Source organism: Zootoca vivipara, chromosome 5, assembly GCF_963506605.1.
Source record: "Zootoca vivipara chromosome 5, rZooViv1.1, whole genome shotgun sequence".
Lineage (NCBI taxonomy): Eukaryota > Metazoa > Chordata > Lepidosauria > Squamata > Lacertidae > Zootoca > Zootoca vivipara.
Genome location: NC_083280.1, coordinates 77,920,228 through 77,946,253, shown reverse-complemented (window position 1 = coordinate 77,946,253; position 26,026 = coordinate 77,920,228). Strand labels below are relative to the sequence as shown.

Below are 26,026 nucleotides of genomic sequence, written 5' to 3'. Positions count from 1 at the left end.
AGGTAAATGGTGTTTCCGTGCACTGCTCTGGTTCGCCAGAAGGGGCTTAGTCATGCTGGCCACATGACCTGGAAGCTGTCTGCGAACAAACGCCGGCTCCCTTGGCCTATAGAGTGAGATGAGCGAGCAACTCCAGAGTCGTTTGCGACTGGACCTAACGGTCAGGGGTACCTTCACCTTTAAGTTGTACTGTTCAGTTTCTTCAAGTGCATAGTTTGAATAGTTTGGCTGCAGAATTTTAATTATTTTAGCATGGAATAGTAGGACGGCAATAGGCCCGTGGCATTGCTCATAAAAAACATATGCCATTTTTTTTTAAAAAAAGAACACATCAAAAGTCAAATGTGGAGAAACATGTTCATCAGATTTATTATTTTCCTTTACAAAAGAAATCATGTAAATGTAGCATACTGATTTTTCACCGCCCCAATCCAAAAATAACAAAGCACAACCTGCAGGTTTAAAGAATGATATACTTCAGCTTTTTATAAATTATTATATACAGCCATGGGTGACTATAATTGCATGTTTTGTCATTGCGGAATTTAGAGAGAGGTTGGTCAAGAGAGAAAAGCACTCTATTACACAGCTGTTTGTGATGGCACATTCCCATCTAATGGATCATTGGCCCATCAGCTCTCTCAGTATTCAAGATTGCAGCACCAGAAAGTTCTCTCTTGCTAAAAAATAGAGAGTATACCACATAGTTGAGAAGGAAGATACTGAATAGCTGTGAAAGAAATTAAGACAAAGGGAAAATATTGAATCGACCTGGAATTATGCCTTTTGGCTTTGATGCAGCATCCTGGACAGTTTAGTTTTCTCTTTAATTAGGAAGCAGTTGGGACCATACGACTCTTATTAACCTATTCACCCTGTGCTAGTTTGTTTCAAAGCTGGAGAGAAAAGTCAATGCAGCATTATGCTGCAATCAGCATTAAGCAGCAAGGTTTCCTTAATGCTGCTTTTCCATTAGCCAACAGAGAACTGGTTATAGCAACGTTTCTACCAATGTCCCTCCTGTGAATTTTTGTTTCCTTCCTTTAAGAGCACGTTCCCCTGAAGGGCAAAATCAAGGAATAGTGTTTTGTTTTTTTCCAGTGTCCCACTGAAATGATGAGTTGTGAACTGTGGCCACACACAACTCCCATTTGGGACTGTCTTGGAGATGTTTCCTTCAGCTTGTGCATTTACCAAAGCAAAGTTTCAACAATATTGTCCATACTTAGGAAGGCATGCCTTACAGGGTTGTATATTATATAACTGAAATCCTAGTACAATAATCTAGGTTTCACTGTACATTAAATAATATATAGATATATTTATCCATCAGAATTGCAGGAATATCAGAAAACTGCAACAAAGAAACTGGTGCAATTTAAAACCATTTTAAAAAGCTGTTTCATCCTTTCAGAAATATATGGCCCTTGCTATAGTTTTCTTCTTCTAATGTAAGAAATAATATAAATCCCTTTACCATCTCTTACTTTTGATCCTGGCTTTCTTGTAATCTGGATCCATTGTGCTTTGCCTCATCCTGCCTCCATCAAAAGGGACACAATCTCGGGATACACTTGCCATTATTGTTTCTAGGGCAGCTTTGCTTACAGCAAGTCCTACTCAGAGTAGACCCACTGGAATGAATGGACCCAAGTTAATCATGTCCATTCACTTAAATGGATCTACTCTGAGAGTAGGCCTAGCACTGGATCCAACCCAATGTCTTTAACTAAAATTATTAGTGGGACGTTAAGGGTGGTTTGTTTATGAAACTGTATGTCCAATAGAACAGATCATTACAAGGCTTCCCCCACCGCCTCTCATAAATTATACTACCGAAGGGAGTGCTAAGAAACTGGTTTATATAGGAAATCTCTTTCTATTATATATGAGCATCTCTATAAAAAATGGAAAGAAACAGTAGGCAAGTACAAATCTGCTGCTTTCAAATAAGCCCATAAAGAAAAGAGATCAAAAACTCAACCTTGAACCTTGAGCAGGGAGGGGGGGGGATATGTTTACCAAACATTTCGTTCTATTATGCAATGATTAGGATTTACATTCTACACTGGAAAGAAATTTTGTTTCTATCCAAGATTGGTCTTCAGATATAATGCATAAAACAGTAATTATATACATGGATATATTAAGCTACTCTGTATGTTACATCCAGCAATTCAATTAATATTCTACATGGAGAAGACAGGAAGGGATATTCGTCTTGAAAATTAAATTTTTAGTCATCAAAACATAATCCTCTTTCGTCATCAGTGGAATCTGCATAGGACTCTACTGCACTGTATATGAAAGGGTAGAGTTTGATTTCTGGTCTTGGAGTAGAGCAACACCTGCATTCCTCATTGTAATATCTGAGCAACAGCCTGTAGACATCCCCTGGAAAATGAAAAACAAAACAAAACAAAATCAAAAGTTATTCATTTTGAAACAGCCAATTTTTAACAGCCTGCTCATAAACAACTGAATTGTAAACACCACAGCTCAATTTCTTCAATTCCCAAAAATCTTTTCCTTGATTTACGTCAGTAGTATAATAGCGACTATGACCCTGCCTTGTTTATCATCACATGTTCTTCCAAAGAGTCCGTTGATGCTTACCAACAGTTTGTCCTCTCTCGATTAGGAAAGTGTGCATGCTGTAAATGTCTCTCATCAACTCAGCATCTCCAAAGGTAAAATAAACAACGTCTCGCCCAGCCTCTGCAGCTGCCAAGATTTGTATTAAGGCTGAAATAAATTGATACAAGAGAAACGGGTGAATACAGAATGAAGGAGTTCATTGGTGTCAATAGTGGGAAAGTCTTGGAGGGGGTGGTTGGACCCTCATGAGGAATGGGAGGAACCCAGGGGACTGGATCAGGATGACCCTGGGGAGTTACAAGTGGTGGTGGATTCTGAGTCCCATGTGGTGCCTGATCCTAAGGAGGGTCCCAGTGGGAGAGGGGATGGAGATCCACGCTCTGTAGATGAGTCAGACAGTTGACAGAACTGTCGCCAGTTACTTTCCTGCCAGAAAAGCCCACTCCAGCTTCTGCAGCGAAGGAGCTGGTTCTGGCACCTTCCCCAGCTGCACAGGAGCCTCCCCACTTCAGGAGAGATGATGGAGAGTACATCTGATGCTGAGCTGGCACCCACCTGCCTCTGTCACTTAGGACGTAGAGATGCCAGGGCACGTAGACCTCATCTAGCCAGTTTGTTATATGTAACTTGAAATTCTTTTATTATAATTTTATCTAATTCTGTATACCTTTAAACTTATTTTATTGTTATTAATTGTAAACTAAATCGTGCGTGCCCTTGTTCTTGTTCTGTCTATGAGCTTAAAGCTGAAATAAAGGATTGATTGATTGTGATTCTAGTTTTACGTAATTCTTTACAATATTTCTAACCTTTACCTTTCAATCTTGAATCGCCTCCAAAAGCACCACAGCCCCAGTTTCCAGTAGCCACTGCAGAAAGGTGATGTGGTTGAATTCCAGGTCGAGAGAAACCACAGTAAGCCTGAAGGAAGAAAAATAGCTCATAGCACTTTGCCATTGGGATTTCTCAGCTGTTATTCTATTAACACCACAAAGAACTGTATTTAGTGTATCACCGCAATAAAGATTGTGTATGACATCAAAATTCTTCATGTGTATTTCGTTTATGCTTCTTTCATGCTATCTAAACCTACCTAGCCCCTATGGCTCTTCTTCCATCCATTCCTACTAGCCCCAAACTTTCCTGAATCTTAGAAAACAAAAAAATACTTTAAACCAGCCTTCGGTAAATTCAACCCATTCGGAATATATTGTTTTAACTGAAGCGATTAAATTTCCTTGGCAATCTTAGTTCCTTTGGTGATGAATATGCACAACCTTGTATGGTCTGGGTCTGAAAATCCCAAGGAAAGCACTTTCTTTTTCATGGAAGGAATCTGCTTTTCTAGGCTTCTTTGCATGCATCTTCTCTGCCCCTTCCCCTGGAAGGGTAAGTGTAGTGGCTAGAGTATTGGGCTAGGAACCAGGAGGCCAGGGTTCAAATCCTCACTCGTCCATGAAGACCTTGGGCCAGTCATTGCCTCTCAGCCTAATCTACCTCACAGGGTTGCTGTGGGGATTAAATGAGGCTAGGGAGAACCATGTATGCCACTTTGAGAAAAAGGTGGGATATCAACTCAACGAAGAAACAATACACTGAGAAAAATTAAAGTGGGAAGGGAGCTGACACCCTCTTAGTCTTGGAAGGAGAGAAGCTCAGTCTGTCATTTTCCTAGTTGCCCAGCCTACCAGCTCACTCACAGCTTAGGGCATGTTTATGCTGATGCAAAGTTGTTGCAAAGAACCTGTGTCACAGCTTGTCAGCCTCTCCTAAGTGGGTGGGTTTTCTTGGTCTCACAATCTGGCAGGTGAAGATAAGTGCATATGATGCTTTAAAAAAATAAAATAGAAGACTATGGTAGAAAGGAAGAAAAAATAATCTGGAAAGGCACCGAGAATGGTACCCCCTCCCACACCTCTCTCCAGTTCTCTGAAGCGAAGAAGCTGTAGACCAAACTGTTATACTGAGACTGTGGCTTAACAGGGAAAATCAAGTGAATTGGTCAACCCAGGTTTGTGTGTGTGGATACAATGGAGGGAGTCAGGGACAAGGCAGCCACTGGCACTGCCCAAGATTCCTGACAAAGGTTAAGCAAAAATTTGTTCAAATACACCTCACAAACAACCTTAAATTAACACTTGACAGGTGGAATTTCAAGCACCTATAAGCAAGCAGGCATCTTAAAAGAAACATCCAATGAGATTCTTAGTCTACAGTGTAACATAGTTTACATATTCCTCATAAATCTGTGTTTGATTTAGTTAATGAAATGCAAAATATGTCGCTCAGCAGTTGCTTCAAGTATGATCCACTACTTTAAAATCACCTCTATTCAAAGAGGAAGAATTGTGTACAGCATGAAAATGTATAAAATCTATCCTAATATATAACTTGTATCTTTCCTATCAACATGATGGAATGCATCAAGTCTGATGTCAGATGCTTAGAGCAGGTGATTTAGTTTTCCAATTAAGATGTCAGTAGAAGTTTACTAATTTTATTTACTGTCTATTGCAGGAGCCTATTTTATTACTATCAGTGATAGTACCTAATGCTACTTTTAATATGAAATACCAGTTTTACTCTCTTATTTAAAAAGTAAAATAACTCTTAATTATGCTAAGCATTTTTGAAACCATAATCTTAAAGAGTATGGATCTTAGATGGAAAATATTAATTATTAAGAAATGCCTGTCACGTTAAATTGAACATGCTTAAGCATATATGGCTGTGTCATATCAAAACCCCTCAAGATTATTAGGCAAATTCATATGCTAGCAATGAAGATATATTACAAAGGGTAGAAATAGCTTCTGTATTTGTATTTTTGCTGCTTTAGACAAACTACTGTGGCTAACAAGTGGAACCAATGCAATGTTTAATATTTCATAGTATGTAATGAATTTTAATATTGTTTAAATTATTGTCATGTAGATATTTGTGTAAAGGTTTGGTTCTCACAATAAACAGATATGGATAGTCGTGTATGGATAGTTTAATATTTCACAGGGATTTAATATTTTGTTGCATGCTATTAAAAACTGTGCAAGGTGATTTAAGAAATATATAAGATTTTTTATTTATTTAAAAGACAGGTTAATGTGATGCTACCACAGAGGATTCAGACAAACTGTTTTAACCAGACAAGAAAGTACTTCTGCAGTCACTTAGTGTTGGATTCTGGTGGGATCACTTTGTCTAAATTTCACTGTCATCTCAAATTTGGCAAGTTACATTTCTGGAGTTGGGTTAAAATGCCTTCAACTGATGGATCAAGTCCCACAAGAGAAGCATATGCTAACTGAATGTAGGTCACACAAGTAGCGCTTCCCATGATTTCCAAACACCCCAAGCCTTTACGTTGGTTTTAAAAAAGTATTTCACAAAAGAAAACTGAGCATATTAGGTGAAAAAGTGAAGGGGAAAGGCACATATGGCTAAAATTAATGAGCACCATACTGCTACTTTTTAAGTAGAATTTATTTTTAAAAATAGGCAGCTATCTAGGAGTTGACCAATCACAACAACACATTGCATAAGGAATCAGTAAGCATGACTGCTTTGCAACCATTTCTGTGGATATTTGGATAAAGCTCCAAGAACGCAACTATTGAGTTCATTTTTTTCCAAAATGAAAGGAGGTATTTCAAGAGAGAACCACTTACCAACTTGATTTAACCTGGCAAGGTTCGATTTTAATCTTACTGTTGAAAATATGAATAACGCCTTGTGTGAACTGACACTGCAATTAAGCAGGAAGTCTCCCTTCAAGGAGTTGTTGACACTGCAAAAATTATTGGACAGCACAACTCAAACACTAATGAAATGGCTGCAAATAAATGATGGGCTTAAGGCTGCAGGATGGATTAAGGAGTTACTGGCCTTGTTGAGCTCTCTTCTAATTTTCTCAGGAGCAAACTGATCAAGGAAACGTCTGAAATGAAATGCATCTATGGCTACAATTTCTGTGCAGCGCCTCTGCCATTCATCCCTGCATTGGAACGGAAGGGGGTGGGGAGAGGAGAAGGGGGAGAGAGAAAAAGGGCAGTAAAATTAACTGTGCGATAATACTGCTCATATAAACAAGATTGAAAATGAGTTCATCTCTCCTGGGCTTCACCAGTGGTGAAAAAGCACAGAAATAATGTCAAGGAAAAGCAATGCTGTAATAGATCATAGGTGAACTCCAATCAAAGAGGGAATGGATGTGGGAGGACACATGAAGTTTCCCCACAGATTTAAAAATACATTAATTATACAATGTGAACGTCAGATCCCAAATGTTAAGTAATGGACATTATGTGATTTAACCACTAAGACTCCCTGGATGGCCAAAAAAAAGAGACAACATTCGTTTTGCTTGCTGTACTGCTGCATGTTTCAAACACAATCCTTTTCTTCTTGCCTTTCCTCAGCATAAACAGGCACTTTAAGTCTCAACTAGGTGACAGAAATTAGCAAAGCCTTTGTCCAGACACTTGGGCCTCTCTATCAAACACATGCTCTCTCCTAAGAACCCTCCTGGGTTAATCTAATCTTAGGAGCAGTGCCAGAAAATGCCCTCCCCCCAAAAGACAGAATTTTTGGAGAACTAACTATGAGACATCACAGAACCAGTTCCAGTAGGAGTTACTGTTACTGTAGGTATATAAAAACTAAATATACCAAGTAAAGGTTACTTCTTATCATGCTCTGAAGAGAGATGGGGGGACACATTCTGGAAAACATGATACTGGTATACATCCCTCTACTTATGAGAAAAGGGTTGATTAACTCTGAAATGCTCCAGATTTTCTCTTTACACGTGCACCGTCTCTGACTGCATGTATGTTTCCATGGTACTTTGCACTTCCATCTGATATGCCTCAGACGTGCCCTAAGTCTTTCCAAAGTAAAGAGGAAACATGGTTCTAAGTGGCCTGAGCAGCTTTACACACTGTGAATCAGAGAACAAAAACTCAAGGTGTGAAGACATAGTAGAATCCCGAGCATAATTCTTCCTAAGAACAAACTGGGCTTGTCTTGATAGGATCGTAGTCAAAATGGGGCAACAGAGGAAGAAGAGGGAGGTCCTTGTGTCCTGGAGTCGTTGTCGTCTGCCCCACACACAAAAAAAAAACTTAAGAGGGCTACCCTCCTGAAAAAACAGCACAATGAGGACTAAACATGCTAAGTATCTATGGGATGACTACTGGAAAAGAAAAACGAAACACGAGGGGAGGGAATAGCTGGCTGCCATCCTAAACAGAAGCACTCCTTTTATAAGAGAAAATGCACTGTAAAATGCACTTTTTGTTGCAGGTCCTCTGTATTGTGAAACTGTCAATCGCAGTCACGGGAAATGAGCTCACAGCAAAGTACTGCCCTGAGGATCTATTATCAACTTTCACAGTGTCAAAGCCACTCATTTACAAGAACATTACCTGGGTGTTTGATCTTCATGGCTCCTGGCCCACTGGTACGTTTCTGCATAGCCAGTATATTCACTATATTGCTCTGTACCTGGCGGGGGGAAAGTTCACATTTTAAAAGCCATCATCAGCTGAGTCATTCCCCTTCTGAAAACCTGTTCATTAAGGTTGATAGGAAATGTCATTTGAATAAGCAAAAGCAATGTAGTTTGGATCCAGAAAAGCCAAATGCACAAATAAATATATGCAAAAGAGCTGTCCCAGAATGTGTATCCAAACCATTGAACAAGTTGCCAAACTTTGTTACCAACCATCTTTCTCTGTCTCTGCTAAACAAATCATTTTACTGGTATTATGGTTATATGCTGAAAAGGAAGTCTGAATGCCTTGCACATGGGAAATCAGCTTGTCAAAATCCAAAGTGAATAAAACAAGTTGCAAAATTCTAGTGTAGCGGGCGGAGGGGGGGGGGAGAGAGAGAGAAGGAGAAAATTGTTTGCTTAGCAGTATTATAATTCGCTGGCTGCCTTGTTGAAACTGAAGGAGGTTGTCATGCTTGATCGGTATAGAAGGCCAGGAAAGGTTGCACTGTCTTGGGGCCTGAAACTGTCTGATGAGCTTAGAATAATCATCTATCCTTTCATATAACATAGTCAAGGAAGTGAGTTTCAGTCTGATCTTAAGAACCTTCTCAGAGTTTCTAAGCCATGGATTAGAAAGTTCATCAAAACCAAATAGCTATGGTACCCTACATATTATTATTCACAATACACTTGGCTTTAATACTGGAATATGAAACCAGACACATGATGAATAGTAATGCCTCCACTAAAGCATATGGAAAGGAATACCTTCTCCTTTGTTAAGATGAATTAATTCATCTTTATTTAAAAAGGCTTTAAAATAATTTTAATTGTTCTTTCCCTCCCTTAGTGTTTCTGTGTCTTCTACTTGGGACTACTTTTTATGTTCACCACAACTACATAAGTGAGAACTGGGGAAGGGTATAAGAGGGAGGCATGAAAAAATGACCACTTTGGTGTCTCCCTCACCATTTGTGAGAAAGTCTTTTTTGAGAAAACTGTAATAAATGCAACATGCCTATCAAATTGCAGTTTGGTGATATCGACCATGTTCATACAAACACAAAGTATGCTAATTTTCATTTTAGCAACGTGTAATTACCTACAGCTGTCAGACTCGTAATACATTTTCAAATTGCCTATTTTATTCTATGAACCACCCTGATGTCTTATGATGAAGGGCAGAATATAAACTTAATAAATAAAATAAAAATGAATGCAGGTATCAAAGCAAAACATCCGATTTCAACTATTCCCTCTGACCACTCAGTAGGTGGGAAAAGCCTCTGCTTTGTGTTTCATATTTGCTACTGTGATGATCTCAGATGCTGGACAATTGCAACAAATCTAATTTCTTTCCAATCTCTCCGTCTCTTCTGCAAATTTCAGGGGCACAGTTACATCCATTAGGGCCTAGGCCACTGAGTCAAGATGCATCATCGAAAGACTGTAATTTATTGGACAGATAGCTGTACACAGCAGAAACTCGCCTAAGCACAGATATGGAAGTAAGCCAAGGATCAAATGAGGATGATGAAATGGCTGTTTCCATTAAGGGAGCAGAACATTGCATCACAGATATTAATTAGAAAGTACTGTAATAAAGTAAAGTGCACGAAAAAAACTGAGGGAAAAAATGCTTCCTTTGTTTGTTTGGCCATCCCTCAGAAATAAAAGCATCCATTTTGGATTCAGAAGCCCTAAAAACTATTTGCTTTTGCCCTCCGAACAGATTATGATACTCCTCTTTATATAGCTCAGATCAATCTTAGTTGCTCTCTTCGGTTTGGGGAAATAAAACAAAGGGCCATAGTAAATACATATACAATAACAATTTTCGGATCCAATGGGGAACCTCCAACTTGTGGACCAATCTTGGCCCACCAAGCCATTTCCTCCAAACCACAGACACCTGCCCATCAGCTGATGTTATTGATCAATGCCTTTACTCCCTAACATCATATCTGGTACCTGGATCATATGTTTTTACTATTAACAGTAAAGGATCACATACATCCAAGTTGCCAGTTATTTTTGTATTGTACTTTCCTCTAGGCTGGGTAACGCTCAAGAGTTCCCATGCATCTAACCAGCTGCATCATTTGACTTCTGGCTCATTTTTAGACTTTTTTTCCAAGGAGCTCAAAGTGGCATAAATTGTTTTCCCTGCACCCCCATTTTATCCTCAGCCTGTAAGGTAGGTTAAGCTAAGATATAGTGACTAGCCTAATTTCACACACTGGGGCTAAGTAGGGATTTGAATCTGAATCTCTCTGATTCTAAAAACACATTGGCTCAATTCCAGTGAATACATATCCTAGATTGCTGTCTTTTGTCCAGTGATATGAACTGGGAGTAAGTTTCTGGAGTTATTTGGCACCAGGTTCACATGAGGTATGTGAATATTTCTCAAGTCTGAGGTTTACAAAAACTAACCTGTGATAATTAGACATTCATTGTGATCCAGGACTTCAGTAATGAGGCGAGATACAATCAGTTCTGGATTGATTAAGAAGCGAATTTCTTCTTGCACCAGTCCTGCCCCAGTGACGCCACCTCCAACAAAGCGATTAGCAAAATCAACCTAACAGAGGTATAATTTGTGTGGTTACAGCACAGTCAAAAACATTTCCAACACCCCCAATAATGTAAAGATCTGTTATACATGCTCATTTTTCATGTTCAGGTGGGGTTCTCTTGATCTTAACCACAAAATATTTAAGCAATGCTACCATATAGCCTGAGACATTTTATTGTGCTCCTTTTTTGTTAGTTAGTTAGTTAAGCCCTGATTTTTTTTAGATGACAAGTATACACAGAAAAGGTTATGCCTTGCAGATTTCAATGAACATCTTGCACTAGCACAAGGATTAGCACTAGCACAAGGTAACTGTCTCTCTCTCCTCCCCCATCTCATCCTCGAATCTGCTCTGGAGGGTTGGGGGACTCCGCAGATTTAGGAGAAACACAGGACAGAAGAGGGAAATAATATTCTGTTGTGTGATGAAAAGTCATTGAACTGATGGAACCTTAGCTGTGGTGCTACATTGAATAGAAGCCAATGAACTTGTGATCCAAAGGCGTCTTAACACATTATAGTCGTACCTTGGATCTCAAACACCTTGGCTCCCAAACAAATCGGCTCCCAAACAATCGAAACCCAGAAGTGAATGTTCCGGTTTTTGAACGATTTTCGAAAGTCGAATGTCCACCATGGTTTCAGTGGCTTCCAACTGGCTGCAGGACGCTCCTGCAGCCAATCGGAAGCAGGGCCTAGTTTTTGAATGGTTCCGGGAGTCGGATGGACTCCCGGAATGCATTGTGTTCGAGAACCAAGGAACGACTATATATTATTTACAGCTGCACAAAAACATTCTTCTATGCCTGTAAACTTTAACATATGCACATAATAAATGCATTTTTCTTCCACATGATGATACGCACATACTAGGGAAGTGGAACTGGTTGCAACCTCCTGCCGCTTGGGCACACAATAGCAAACATGTAACACATGAAGTGGCCTAAGGAGATTTGTGTGTTTTATTTGCATTTCAGATGACTGCGATTATTTGTGTTTTAAAGGACTGATGAAATATTATTTGATACACTACGTCCTTGGCCATCTGCAGCCTACCCTGGGGCACATTTAAGTCCTGTAATTAAATTCTATCAGCACTTTTCAGTCTAGGCAGATCTAAGTAAATGTATGACAGAAGACACCTGAGAGCTCACATTCACAATGAAAGGAACAAATTGCCAGATGATAACAAGCTGTACACTCTTGGCTTTTTTGTACAAAAAACAACAATGTGGGATACACATATAATCAGTGCCTTGTTATCTCTTTCAAGTAATGTTCCTCTATGAGTCCCTGGGGTCTCTGTCACTAGTCTGATTAAAAAGAAAAGTCGATCAGCCTTTTCATACAATTGGTCATCGCCAGAGGCTCTTCTCTTGAGTGCCCCTGCCAAATAACACACAGTAGACCAGGCTGAGGAGACAGCTTTCTTGATGGTGGTGTCCCACCTATGGAATGGTCTCCTACAAGAGACTGACTCAGCGTTTATGTAGCCATCCTTTCGGGACCAGCCAGGAATCTTTTTGTATTTTCCCAGGGTTTCTAAGATTTGTTTTCTTTAGAAAAGTTTGCTTGGAATTTGATCTGGTTTTAGATTGTGTCTGTTGTTTTACATTTCATGTTACTATTTTAAGCTGGAGTTTTAAAAATTGCCCTGATCAAAACATACTGAAAGGCAGGATATAAATTTATTAACTAACAACTGAATTGTTTTTTAAAAATATGAGAGTTACAATAAAAATGCTGAAAGGCATTTGTGGTTGAACTATTGCTCAACGTATAATGCACAAAGCTCCCAAGAGACCTCATTCTAATATTTAGTCTGAGTCTGGCCAAGTAGAGGGATTTGTTCTGTTTATGCAGAATCAGAAAGCTACGGTACATAGCTGAAACGGGACTGACAATAACATTGCTGAGGTGAAATTGGGTGCATTCAATGCAAATTTATACAGAACAACAAATGCATTATTAATTATTTTCCTGCCTTCAAGGCTACAGTTTTAAGTGCCTTGGGAGAAAACTTAATATTGCTTTGCAATATTAAAACACACCTTAGTTTTAATGTATTTTCAGGCTCTTCAAGTGTAACAAAAGCTATAAAGTTATGCTTCAGAAGAAAATATTCACGACATTAGAAAATGGCCTCATGTTTCAAGGAGAAGTATGAAATAAAATCTGCCAGAGTGGAGTGACCATCATAGGCTCCTTACCTGTGTTTTGCTAGAACTACCTACTCCAGAGACATGGGAATGAAAATTGAATTGCCCAAGGTCAGACACACACAAATGAGAAGTTAAGAACTCAAAGCCTTTGAACAATTCCCATATTAAAATACTATAGCTTCCTCCACTGTACAGCAGCTATTACCTGAGCCAAATTAGTGTTTATGTCATCAACTATAATTATATGAATTGTTGTCTTATTATATTCATTCTGCATACTGTAACAGTGCTCAAAGATTATAAACAGGGTCAAACCCCATAAAATAAGGGGGTATATGAGGGCTAACAGTCTCTCTTCTCAGAACCACACTAATCTAATTCATGATAATAAGCCAGTGAACTAGATCAGTAAATGGTAGAAGAGACAGTATAATGAGTACAATAATGAGATCATGTAATTTTGCCAGCTACTAACAATATACAAACAACACTATGCACATTCTACTATTTTTTTGGAGTTTGTTTTTTTTTAATCTCAAATTGTAACTTATGCTACCCCATGCATTTTCTTAACACTGCAAAATGTATTATGGACACAATTTTTCATTAGATGTTACAGTTAAGACTTCCCCCCCCCCCGGGCCTTCATTTGCCCTGCTCCTGATTATGTGTGTCTCTGGCACATTGTTTGTATATGCTCAAATGCCATACCGAAGGGCAGGAAATAGTTGTTTTGTCTTGTCTGCTCTTGCTAAGTAGTGGCTGCTATTTTCCCCCCTGGAGGCTTTCTAGAGCATGCTTTGTGGTAAGGATAGGAAATCTGTGGCCCTCCAGATTTCAATGAATTCTCATCAGCCCTAGCCAACACAACCAATTGTCATAGGTGATGGTAGCTGTAGTACAACATCTGGAAGGCCACAAGACCTCCCCCTCTATTATATGGGCATTCCCCCATGACGCATCACAGATTCCTGCAATCCACAACTGCATTTGGAAAATGGAGTTTCCACTCTTTCTGCATTACATAATAATTACTAATCCAAGTTTTCCTGCCCCATTTTACTCTAACAGGTCTAAAAAAGGATGGTGGTCTGTAACATTTTCCTGTTTTATTCAGAAGTGAGAAACAAGTTTTAAGCAGGAAGACAGTGAGACACAAGTCCCAGAAAACATACAGAGATAAGGGACACATAAGAGGTTTATTCAAATTTGTAACTGCAGTCCAGAGTTAGGAGATGTTACTTTTAAGGATGGCCTAAATGTCAGAGAAATGCCAAAATAGGATATAGATTTTTCTCTCTCCTGGGATTTAATGTTATAACACATCTAAGTATAGTGTTCAGATAGGTTTATGATGTATATGTTATTTTGGAATATCATTTGTAAAAAATAATAATTTTTTTTTAAGTGAAAAACAAGGATGCAAACTGGATTTAAATAGATTTTGTTCCATTAATGGTCTATGGGGAAAATCTTCTAGGAAGTTCTCCCAGGCAAGCCTCATTACAGTGAAGGGAAACAGCACGAGACCACATTAATGGTCTTGTGAATCTCCCTGTGATTGCAATGAGGCTTGTGCAGAAGAACAACCCACAATTAGATTGGTGTAAATCCTATTACTCTGGCATCCTGAGGCTGGTGGATGGGTTTTAAGTCTAAAAGGGATAAATCAACTGTTATTAACAAAACAGATACCAGCCACCCATACCACACTTCAGAATTCAGTTCCTTCTCTGCTAAAACAACAACAAAATGCTTGTAGATATGGACAAGGCGGAATCGTTATCAATCTGTTTTAGCTGACTGGCTCTCAGACCAAAGCAATTCCACTAGCAACAGACAATGCCTCCTGAACTACTGAACTGGTCATCTGCTGGGGCACTTCCAAAATAAAGGAAACAAAAAATAAAACTGTCAGCCTGTCACTTTCATACCCTGGAACCACCCCTCTCTTGTCGCTCTTCAATCTCTGTGTGACCTGAGGAACCTGGAGCTATCCGGGTATTCCAATTGTCAATCAAAAGGTTATTCACAGAGTACACATGTGGAAAACAAGGTGAGCTGGAGACAATAGATAACGTTAAGGCTGTCAGAATCAATTCTGCTGTGTCTGTTATACTGCACACTAGTTTGGTACTTCACATACAACCTAGGGCACAGCCGAATGATTCTTCTAAAATGCCCAATAGAACAAAAGCCTTGTTAGAGCATAGCACAAGCCAATATATTATGCTGCTCTTACCTGTAGCATCCCATGCCCGTTGCTCTCAATAGTACCTTCATATGTGACATGCAACCTGGACAGCTTTTTCTGGGTTCTGTAATTAAATACCCACAGAAATCAGGAACAGAACAATATGTTAGAGAGAGAAAATACTTTTTTAAAAAAATATAAAAAATCAATTTTATCATGTTGCAAATTTATAAGGAAAATGTCTCCTGTCAATCAATCTGTACTGAATTCTTTAATTACATAGGAAGGGTCGCACTTATGGTTAATTCAGTACCCTAAAACCATGTTGGTTGCCACAGTGGTAAATGCTTGCACTTGGTACAGACTGTTTTGGTGGAGATGACAGTTCCCATTAAATGGAGCACCATCCCTATACTGAGAGAAATTAAATAATACTAAAAAGGGTTGGTGGGAGTGTTAGCACAACACACACCATAGTAGTTTTGTGATTAGGCCCTATGCCCTTAATAAGTTTATTCTCATTAAATACAAGCAAGCAACAAGTCCCATGAGAGAGGGGAATCAAACTCCATTTTGGATTCTGCATTGCTAGCATGCAAAGAATCAATAGCATCTCTTGTTCTTTTACCATTTATATATGCAATTGAAACTCTATAAATGCCTATTTGCTGCCACACAGAAAAACACCCATGGAAAGCATATCCACTGGTAACCTCAGACTGAATGCCGAGGTGAAAGATGAAAAATTGACACATATTGAGCAGAATGGAAAATCTATTATATTTCTGCTGAAATGGAAAATTTAAAGCTTTCGGGTTTTCATTCAAAATGGCCCCATTTTGCTTATTTAAAAACAAAAAGAAGCATCGTACTATACTGCAAAAAAAATTCTCTTCCGTTTCTTTTTTTTTACATAATACTCAAACTTTTTGATTTAATACCCATTCTTTATCTAGACAGAAATTTTTATTCTGCATAAAATGGTATTCCTGGCATATTTAATCATCTTGTAGTGCAATTAAACAGACAAGTTTAAATTAAGCTGCATTAGTCATATCTAGCTATTGATTTACTGCTCCTAAAAACCTTTATTTTGCCCCTACTTGAACAAGACCCAAACGCTAACGGAAGAAATTAATAGGCTTCATAAAGCCATTTCTGTACAAAATTTGAGTGCATTGGCATTAATGCAAAGTTACATTAGTCATTTCCAGAAGAAACAAAAATTAAAAAAGCAGCTTTCTCTGCTTAGCCTCACTCAGCTTAAAAGGAAACATGTGATCATTTATTAGCATACAGTTAATGTCATTTAGAAAATAGCACTGAGATCGATCGATCTAATCTATAGAATGTACAAATGTGGCCTTAGACCCTAAAGTGTTCTTGTGTGTGTGGAAGGCACTTCTGCTGATGGGTAGCATTCTTTTTCTTGCTGCAGCCCCCTCTGCCACGTAGCATCCTGTTACTGTATAGTCGTAGCTTGGTTTTTGAGTAGAATGCATTCCGGAAGTCTGTTCGACTTCTAAAACGTTTAGAAACCAAGACACGGCTCCTGATTGGCTCCCGATTGTGCAGGCGCACCGGAAACAATAGCGGAAGCCACACAAGATGTTTGGCTTCCAAAAGAACGTTCAAAAGCCGGAACACTCACTTCGTTCAACAACCAAGGTACGACTGTATTAGGATTTGTTTCCTTCCAACATGAGCCAAGAGGAGCAAAACAGGTACAAGTTGCTTGTGTTTTTTAAACAATCATTTATGGACTACTGCGAGGTGCAAACATGGTTGAAACAGAAGTTATAGAGACCTTGATAATTTGAGATATAACAATAACAATAACAACAATAACTTTATTTTATATCCCAAAGGCATTTTCTACCCTGTGAAACTGACATAGATAAGTCATTAGCACAAGATGCTTATGCAACCAACCTTTGGTTTACACACACACACACACACACACACACACACACACACACACACGGGATGTCAGGCAAAAGAAAAACACTGAAACGCTACTGGGATTTAGGTATAACTGCTCTAATCAAATAGAAACTATTTTAAGAGAGATATTTTACACTACCTTTCCCAATCTGGAAATTCCTGTAGACACTGTCTTGTAAATGTCACCAGTCCAGTGGGTTCTACAAGCAAACAAACCCAAGCAAGCATATAAAAATGTAGCACTTCATTTCATTTGGAGGATAAATCTACAAAGGATGTACTTCTAGCACAGAAATGTTGCCAGAGAAACAATATGTTGAATATTTGTTTTTTGTCCAAACAATTTTATTGGGTTTCATGTAAATACAAGAACAACATATAACTAGTTGATTGCCTATATTAAGATGTTCATTCCTTGAAATGGAGTATCGATGTTTTGATTTTTAAATTGCAAGTGAACAGAGTAGAAGTGCAATCAAACAATAAATCAACAACAAATAATGAACAGAAAGTAGAAAATGGTGGTTGTAATCTATTTATAATACCCATCTTATATCTCAGTTCATATTCTTTTGAATTTAAAACTACTAGAGGAGGTGTGTACTCCACGCTTTGTTTGCTTAATTTTAAACTTTGTGTACCTTTATCTTGAGAGTGATTTTGAGGGACAGAAACCTATAAAGTGGTCTTTGGTAAAATAGAAAAACACATTTTATTTATGTAACCTTCCTAGGAAGAGAAAGCTACATCCTTCTGATTTAGGAGCATTAACCTGATCCAAGCTACCTTTTCTCAATGAAGGAGAATGTACTGCAACGTATGTAAGCCTAAGCAACAGATTTCAAGTTTGATGTCTTCTAATGGATTAGAAGTGGGACAATGATGGGCTCCAATAGTGAACCCTTCTAAGGTATGCATTTGAAGGTGCAGGACAAAAATAGGTTTGATATGTATGAGTGTCTGGCTTCTTCAGAAAGTCACTCAAGTGTTCTCCAAAGGGGAACTCAGAAAGGGAGATAAACCTCATGACTCTGGCTTATTCCCGAAAATAAATCTGCATGACAGGTAGAACTCAGACTAAATATGTAGATTATTATGTGCAAGGGAAAGGCTGCATCTTAGAAATCTAAAGAGGCCTTTTTTATTTATCTCTGCTAAAAGTTTTGGTGAACATATTTAAAAACATTAATAGTGTAAACCCAATTAAGGTTGCAATCCTGTGCACACTTTCCTAGGAGCAAGCACCACAGAATACAGTGGGATTTCCTTCTGAGTAGCTATGCACAGAATTGCATAGAGACTATCTTATCCCCTGGAAATGTTTCATCTCTTGTGGTTTGCTATGATTTGGCTTACTAATTTGCTAACCTAATTCATAAGGGAAGAAGACATGAAATATCCTGGCAAATGACTTTATGGAAAATGTTTGAAGAGTCTTGTTACCAAGCTAGAAATTCTAAGATATTCAGAAGCTTTGTTTGTTTGTTTTCCAAAAGCAGTGATTTCTGCACAAACCTTGTGTTTACTCACAAGAGGACTGTCATACCGGTATTATGAGATCATGTTTCACAAATTAAATGTTTGTCTTCTGAATACAAAGCTCTTGGTTTTCAGCAACTCAGGATAATGTTACAAGTGATTTAATTACTGTTTGTAATAAAAATAAGTTTTGGGAATGGAATATTTAATTTCTTTTCATCTGAAAGATGAATTACTGTTGTCTTATTAATTACTTGGAAAAAACAAATATGCCATTTTGTCTCCTTCAAAAAAGAGGTTACATGTTACTAGTAAAAGGCTAATAGTCTCATCATTACCTTCAAACATATGAAAATGAAAAAAGGGCAAAATATTTGTATCATAAAAACTTGGGCAGTATAACAATATTAGATATTTCCACTGGATATTTCCATTAATTTCAATGGGCCTTTTCTGAGTAGGATAGCATTGGAGAGAACTCACTGTTTTTGACATAATTACTAATTTCAATTTGATTGCTAGCTTGCTTTTTGTATTCTCAGGTCATTTAGATTAAGGGATATATATATATATATATATATATATATATATATATATATATATATGGGACGCGGGTGGCACTGTGGTCTAAACCACTGAGCCTTGGGCTTGCCGATCAAAAGGTCAGCGGTTCAAATCCCTGCGATGGGGTGAGCTCCTGTTGCTCAACCCCAGAGTCGTTCGTGACTGGACTTAACTGTCAGAGGTCCCTTTACCTTTACACACACACACACACACACACACACAGTGTGTGTGTGTGTGTGTGTGTGTGTGTGTGTGTGTGTAAAAGTGTGCATATACTGTATGTATATCCTTCTTTAAACCACAGCTCAACTACAGCTATATGGAAGTATTTTGAGTATGACTGTATTAGCCATCCTGGGCCCTACAATCAGTCATGCCCCCATGACAAGGCCTTTATGGTGGTGGTTCCCCATTTGTGAAATGCCCTCCCTGAAGAGGTGCATCTGCCCCCCTCATTAACAACATTCTGGAGGACTTTATAAACATGTGTGTTCTCTCAAGAATTTGATGGCTGAAAGATACTGTTCCTGGAAATCTTGAAATTATTACGGGAGAATGTGACTGTTTTAAAATGTTTTACTTTTTTCTGTGACTCTTCTGAAGTAGCAGAAAAGGGTTTTCAGTTTCTCAGGCTTCCTTGGTGAACGCCCTTCAAACAACCTACAAAAAGCAAAAAAGGGGGGATTATTATGATTCAGCAATTTACTAACCAAAGGAAGCAAGGGGTGACTGAATGAAGAATTGTAGCAATTCTTCAAATATGGAGGCCCTAGAATAAAATTTGATATAACCTGAGTTAAAGACAGTCCAGTATTATTAGTTCTGTACACATCAGTTCCCCACATATCAAAGAAACTTCAAATTTCTTAAGCCTTCTGTTGTACAAAGACGCCTGAAAATGTGACATGAAAGCTGGCAGCGTTAACCTTGCCATATGGGAATCCCTTGCAGACAATTGCAGAGCCTGGAGACTGTCAGGTTACGTATCCATAACAGTGACCAGAGGAAGAATGACTGCTAGGAGGAGCGCAGAGAGAAGAAACCCCATAGTGCACCTGTAGCAGCACGTCCAGGTGCCTTCATCTGCCCCAGCTGCAACAAAACATGTCTTTCCTGTATTGGTCTCCACAGCCACAGCAGGTGCCGTAACCCCAAAACTGTTTGGCTTTATGCCTGAAGGCATACTACTCCATCATCTACCAAGATCGATGGACGCCAACAACAAAATTACTTACAATGTCCAAAAATTAAAAATGGCCTAGGACGCACACTGACTTTCTGAGCACACATTCTTCATGAACTCATAGCAATATATCTGATGGGAATATACCCGGTACTAGATTTGTGAGTATATTTCTCATGGACCACTCAGACAACTGTTGGGCATTTTTTTAAAAAAATATATATTTCATTTTATAATGTATATAAAGCAGAGAGAACAATTATAATAGACAAAATTTAAAAGATGAAAAACAAAACTATAAAACAGGCATATAGTTGCAAATGAGTTAAAATAACGAAGTCCAAGACTATCAAAGTTATCGGAACATCAAGTTTAGTTCCAGATATGCCAGGCTTGTGACGAGGATCGTCATGAAAAGTATGGTTCGGCTGTCTGCCATATCATAGAAATGTGTCTTGAGGTTCCAGTCACACAACTGCTGAGTATTAATTATTTTTCTTGGCCTGTGATTTTCCTATTCCTGGAAAAGGAGCTACATGAATCAGTTTGTCAGGTGCTATGCTGTTCCTGTGTGTAGACCATTTGTGTGAGCAGTTTCATACATAGCTAACCAACTGCAGTGACATCTGCATTGGCTTTAGTGGTAAAGAACTCAGAATCTAGAATATCTGAAGAGCTATCTACATCCCCTCAAGTGAAAAGGTTACTTTTACTGACTTATACCTCAATGGCCATGTTAGGAAGGAAAAAATTCACTACTCAAGAAACATTCCCAATTCTTCTTCTTCACTGCATTTTAAAGCTTTTAAAAACTGCACTCTAAAAAACACCTAGTGTTTAAATAAATTCTTTTATGAAAACCAACCTAAGAGACATCCTCTATTTTTAGTCATTAAGGAAGAACATACTTTTACCCCAAATCATCATTTTTTAAAAAATGTGTCATCTACCTTCCAGCAACCTGCCCTTACACTGTTTCGTCTTTAGAAAGACGAAAAAGTCTTTATGGGTAGCATAATGCAATTTGCCTGGAGAGAGAAATTGTGGGGACTTCAGAAGCAGAATGCCTCTAGTTGCATGTTCACTAAAAGATATCAGATATAGTAAAAGCCCTTTGGGGGATGCAATCTCGTTATTAAAAACTATTCTTGAAATACTGAAATGTTAACTGGGAATGGAAAGTGACATATTAGCATCCAACTAATTCCATTTGTTAGAAAGGCAGACAAGCTTTTACAGTATACAAAGCAGAACAAAAAGAACCCATTACCCTTCAGGTTTTCAGTACTGAAATGTAATTAGGTTTTTTAGTTTGCAGAGGTTAACTTACAAGAAAGGTACAATAAAGAAAAAATAAGGGTGGGTTTCAGCTACCAAACACTGTCAGCAGACGTCCTGCACTTGCTCCCCACTTGTCCCACCCACCACATGCTCCCCCCCCCCCCGGTGGCTTTTGGGTTTAGGAGAATCCTGTGAGCTACCTGCAGGGGGAAGAGAAGAGGGTTTGTTCTGCCTGGCAAGCTGAAATGCTTGTACAGACAGAACGTTTGTCACACTGCAATATTGAAGTCTACTCTATAATTTTAAAATAAGTTCCACTTTAAAATAATTATGCAAATCAAGACAGCAATTTAAAAAAAGAAAAAGTGATTTCTCATAGTTTGGATGACCTTGAAAATAACTATATTTCATGTTTTTATTTTGCCCAGTTTTTAGTGTGAGTTAACATTCAGACTCACAGTTTTTACACTGAATTGTTCCACAAATAAATAAAATATCAACTCAATTTCCATTGTACTTCCTCTCTACTTTAGCTGATTTCTCTATCTCCCCGTCCTTTCAGGGGGAAGGGCTACTTCTTCCTTCTTTCGCCACTGTTGGCCCTACAAGAAGACTGGGGAAGAGGTCCTTTATACTGCTTGTCCATCAGCGGCTCCAACGACCACCTCCTTGAGCATTCCACATCAGGAGTTGTTAATATCATCCATTTGATGAAATCTACATGCTACAATGCATTTCCTGCCAATGAGGAGTGAAGACAAAACTCTAGTGAAATCCTTGGAATTTAGATGTTTTGCACTGTTTTATTTGTTATACCTTTTTTTTTTAACCAGGGACATTTCTTTGAAAACTTTTTTCTTTCCTTGAAAGGCTGTATATCAATAAATAAAACCAAGTTTGTGCACAAGACATATAGGTCATACTTGTGCAATCTGCATAGCTCAATTTTGTGGTGTACAAATCCACCAATCCTATTTTCCACATTTTACATTGTTTTAAAGATGGAAAACAGGAACCAGCCTGAACAGGCAAATCATCTTAGATATTATAGTTTCTAGAGAAGTTTACTAACACAAGAAACTGGTTCACTAGTAACAACTTAATCATGCCTGCGTGTTCGTAATGAATGTCAAAATAAATGAGTCAGGACAGTCATTGTAGCTAGGGATGCTCTAAGCAATTAACACATTGATCCCCACCCCACCCAGAACTCTGAATGACAAGAATATATGCATATGTTTTATTACAGTTTCTCAAGCCACACTGCAGCCCAATCCCAAAGCAATTCCCTGATTGGAATTCGGATAATCAATTTACTAATGCAAGAATCCAGCAGAAAAACAAGTCATTTAAGAAATAAATCTCATTACAGAGCAGTCTAAGTAAAAGACAAAGCTCAGCAAGCCCAGCTTTACATTGTAGTAATTGATAAATTACTTGCAGTTGCATATTTCCCTCCAGTGTGCCACTTTTGTCCAGAACAAGATGCCCTGTCAAACTGCCACATGGCTACTTCAATTTAGAAGAGAGATGTAAAACTTGAACAGGGCTGATTATTGCTGCAATCCACAATTTGTCTCTGACCTTCCAGACTCTGAATAAATACAGCAGCAATATTAATCAAATTGAAGACATTTTAAATAGAGATTTAAGCATTCTGAAATAATATGGAGTCAGATATGAGAGAATGCCAGAGGTCTTCAAAATGCAGGGTATAGTATGAGAAATATACCAAGGTTGTCTAGCTACTACTATGGTTCCAATTTGGTTTTGATCATGTTCTGAATATGGTGCTCCTGCTGTTATTCCCCTTATTCATCTGCTACTGGAAGGCTAGGTTTTATGCTGTTTTGTATTTCTATTGTTACTGGTTTATGGCAAGCTTCCCATTTTGAAAACTGTTTTTTATTTTATGTTATGTTAGTCACTTTGACTTTCCTTTGCAAATAAAAGACAAGAGAAAACTGGCATCAATTTCCAGGTAAATTTGTAATACTCTGATGCATAAATTCTGATGCATCTTTTCCACCATTTTTTTAACCCTTGCCCTGCCCAAGTATTAAGTAGGCTTATCGTTCCTTATTTTGCAGTTGATGCATAGGGCTGTCAAGAAAAAGCTCCCATTTGTGTGGTCCGTATTATGAAAGGAATGCATTCAAGGAAGTCATACTCAGAGGGGACTCACCAAGATCAATGAACCTGGTCAACGTAAGTCCATTACTTTTGATGAGTCTGCTCTGCATAGGACTTAGTTGGATGCAATGCAGAGGACTTATTTTAGAAGTCATTTTTCAGCTTTATCATAGCAACACTTTGTCTTTTCCTCCTCTAACATCTAAGTACTGCTTTTCACATCCAGCAGTGAATTAGGCAGTCAATTGAGCATAAAATGGGTGTCTGCAGATTACTCCCCCCCCTTTTTTTTTTTACAAAATTGAGAGACATGAGAATTATTCACTACCCAATTAGATTTTATGCTTTCGGGTGAGATAGCCTCAAAGCAGCTTGAAATGATGTCACACACAAAGTGATGTAGAAAACAAACCTTTCGTTATGGCTGTAAGTCTTTTCAAGTTAATTAAGTAAATGAGCTTCAATTTCTCTATTTACATAGAAAGTAGCTTAGAGGCTTTAGATTCCCCTGGCTTCAAGCTTAAGAAACACACCTCAACCATTTAACCTCACAGGCAATATCTTCTTAGATTTATTGCAGTCAAGCAAATGTCAGGTGTAATATCATCTCCACACAATTAAAAATATTGTCTTGTTTCATCTAAAAGTGAATTATTTCATGCACTTGCCACACTGAAGCCATTCCCCCGCCACCGCCCTCCACAATGTGTGATAACCCATACCACACACTGCTGCTCACTGCTGCCTGCCAACGCATTCATCACCCCTAACCACTGAGCATGATGGCTGGGTTGATGGGAATTGGAGTCCACAACAGCTGAAGAATACCACGTTGGCAACCTCTGTACTAGCCAATAAAGAACAACAATACAATACAATACAATACAATACAATACAATACAATACAATACAATACAATACAATACAATACAATACAGCTATTGTATTCTTTTTCCTTCTGCGACTAGTTCATACAATTCACACTTGAGGCAGGTCTTTAGAACCAGTTTTAGGCCCACATACTGGACCACTGGCTCCTGAAAACATCCAGGTGTTTAAAACTGGTTTATATGTAGACGGTAAACAGAATCAATTTTCATAAATATAATATGGACCTTTATCCCCTAATCAGATTACTCTGAACAAATGAAAAAAAAATCCCACAGAGAATACTCATTAATGTTATCAAATGGATGTTTATGGTTAGAGAGAATTACATTACAGCTAAATTAGATTTTCCATTCTCCCTGTATAAACACAATATGCAACATAATAGTTTCCTTTCTTAAAACTATTCCATAAAGGTGCATATATCTTAACTAGTGTACATTTCCCCACTCTCCCATTTTTTAAAGAGAAGTTAACAAACCTTCCTTGTTGAACTTTCTAGTTTTAAGCTTAATATTTGCATGAAAATTCATATTCAGAAGAAAAGAAAAGAAGGATCAATCAGGAATTTTCTACTTGATGTGAATGCAATTTTGTTCATGAAACTTAAAAATGACTGCATCTAGGGAGTGAGGGCACAAAGGCTCTTCTGCAAGTCTTTTGGATCAAAATAAGCAGGGAGGGGAAAAGAGGCAGTTGCAGTAATTATATACTTTCTGATCTCCAGCTATATTTGGACTACAATTCCCACCATCCATGACTACCTAAGGATGATGGGAGTTGTAGTCCAAAAACAGCTAGAGACCCAAGTTTGGGAAACACTGAGCTAGGTAACAAAGGAAAGTAACCCCTCCCCCATTTTTGGTTTTGCTGCTATGTACGTTTTGATGTTTTTATACAATAAGTTTGATACAATAAGAGTAGCTGTGCTAACTGATGTTCAATGCTGCCTTGAGCGATTGGGAAAGGTGGGGTATAAATGGTTTGGAAGGATTTTGCAGCCAGAAGTTCTCTCCTGCACTGCACTGTGCACAGATTCTAAACAGCAGGCCAGTCTTTTGAACTGGCTTTCAATAACTGAAGTTTTTAAAGAAACTACATGGAAGGGGCAACACTACACCCACTTACTCAGGTGTAAGCCCCACTAAACTCAAGAGACTTACTTTTTAATAGATATGCATAAGATTGATCTGTGAATTAGCATGATCCCCTTTAATTTATAAGACTTTTTTAAAAAAATCTTCACATGTACACAAACCAAACAATCACCTACATTCCTAAAATATTTATGCAGGCAAAATATTACACATGTGATATATCACAGGATGCTTTTAAAAAATCCTCAGAATACATCCTTCTCAAGTGTCCAGAAGATGCCTATTTTTATACTGGTAAATATTTGATTTGCCTTTCATTCTTCTGCCAAAATTACAGAAGAAAAGCAATATGGAAACATTTTGAGGTACTTGCTATTGGCAGAAATCTAAGTGAGATTGGCAACAAAGGCCAGAGGGACAATGAAATTTGG

General features: G+C 38.2%; 1 protein-coding gene across 1 annotated transcript in view; it reads right to left on the bottom strand.

The window, feature by feature from the left end:
* Window positions 1-325: 325 nt before the first annotated feature.
* The window catches only part of PARG (poly(ADP-ribose) glycohydrolase), a 66,603-nt gene continuing 40,902 nt past the window's right edge, over window positions 326-26,026 (bottom strand). Inside the window, exons 10-18 of the mRNA XM_035137508.2 lie at window positions 19,594-19,673; window positions 17,110-17,170; window positions 15,075-15,150; window positions 10,529-10,676; window positions 8,022-8,100; window positions 6,481-6,589; window positions 3,414-3,519; window positions 2,617-2,745; window positions 326-2,394 (exon numbers count right to left, since the gene is read on the bottom strand). Coding sequence (XP_034993399.2) covers window positions 2,237-2,394; window positions 2,617-2,745; window positions 3,414-3,519; window positions 6,481-6,589; window positions 8,022-8,100; window positions 10,529-10,676; window positions 15,075-15,150; window positions 17,110-17,170; window positions 19,594-19,673 — 946 coding nt within the window. The 3' untranslated portion in view covers window positions 326-2,236. The remainder of the gene's footprint in view (window positions 2,395-2,616; window positions 2,746-3,413; window positions 3,520-6,480; window positions 6,590-8,021; window positions 8,101-10,528; window positions 10,677-15,074; window positions 15,151-17,109; window positions 17,171-19,593; window positions 19,674-26,026) is intronic.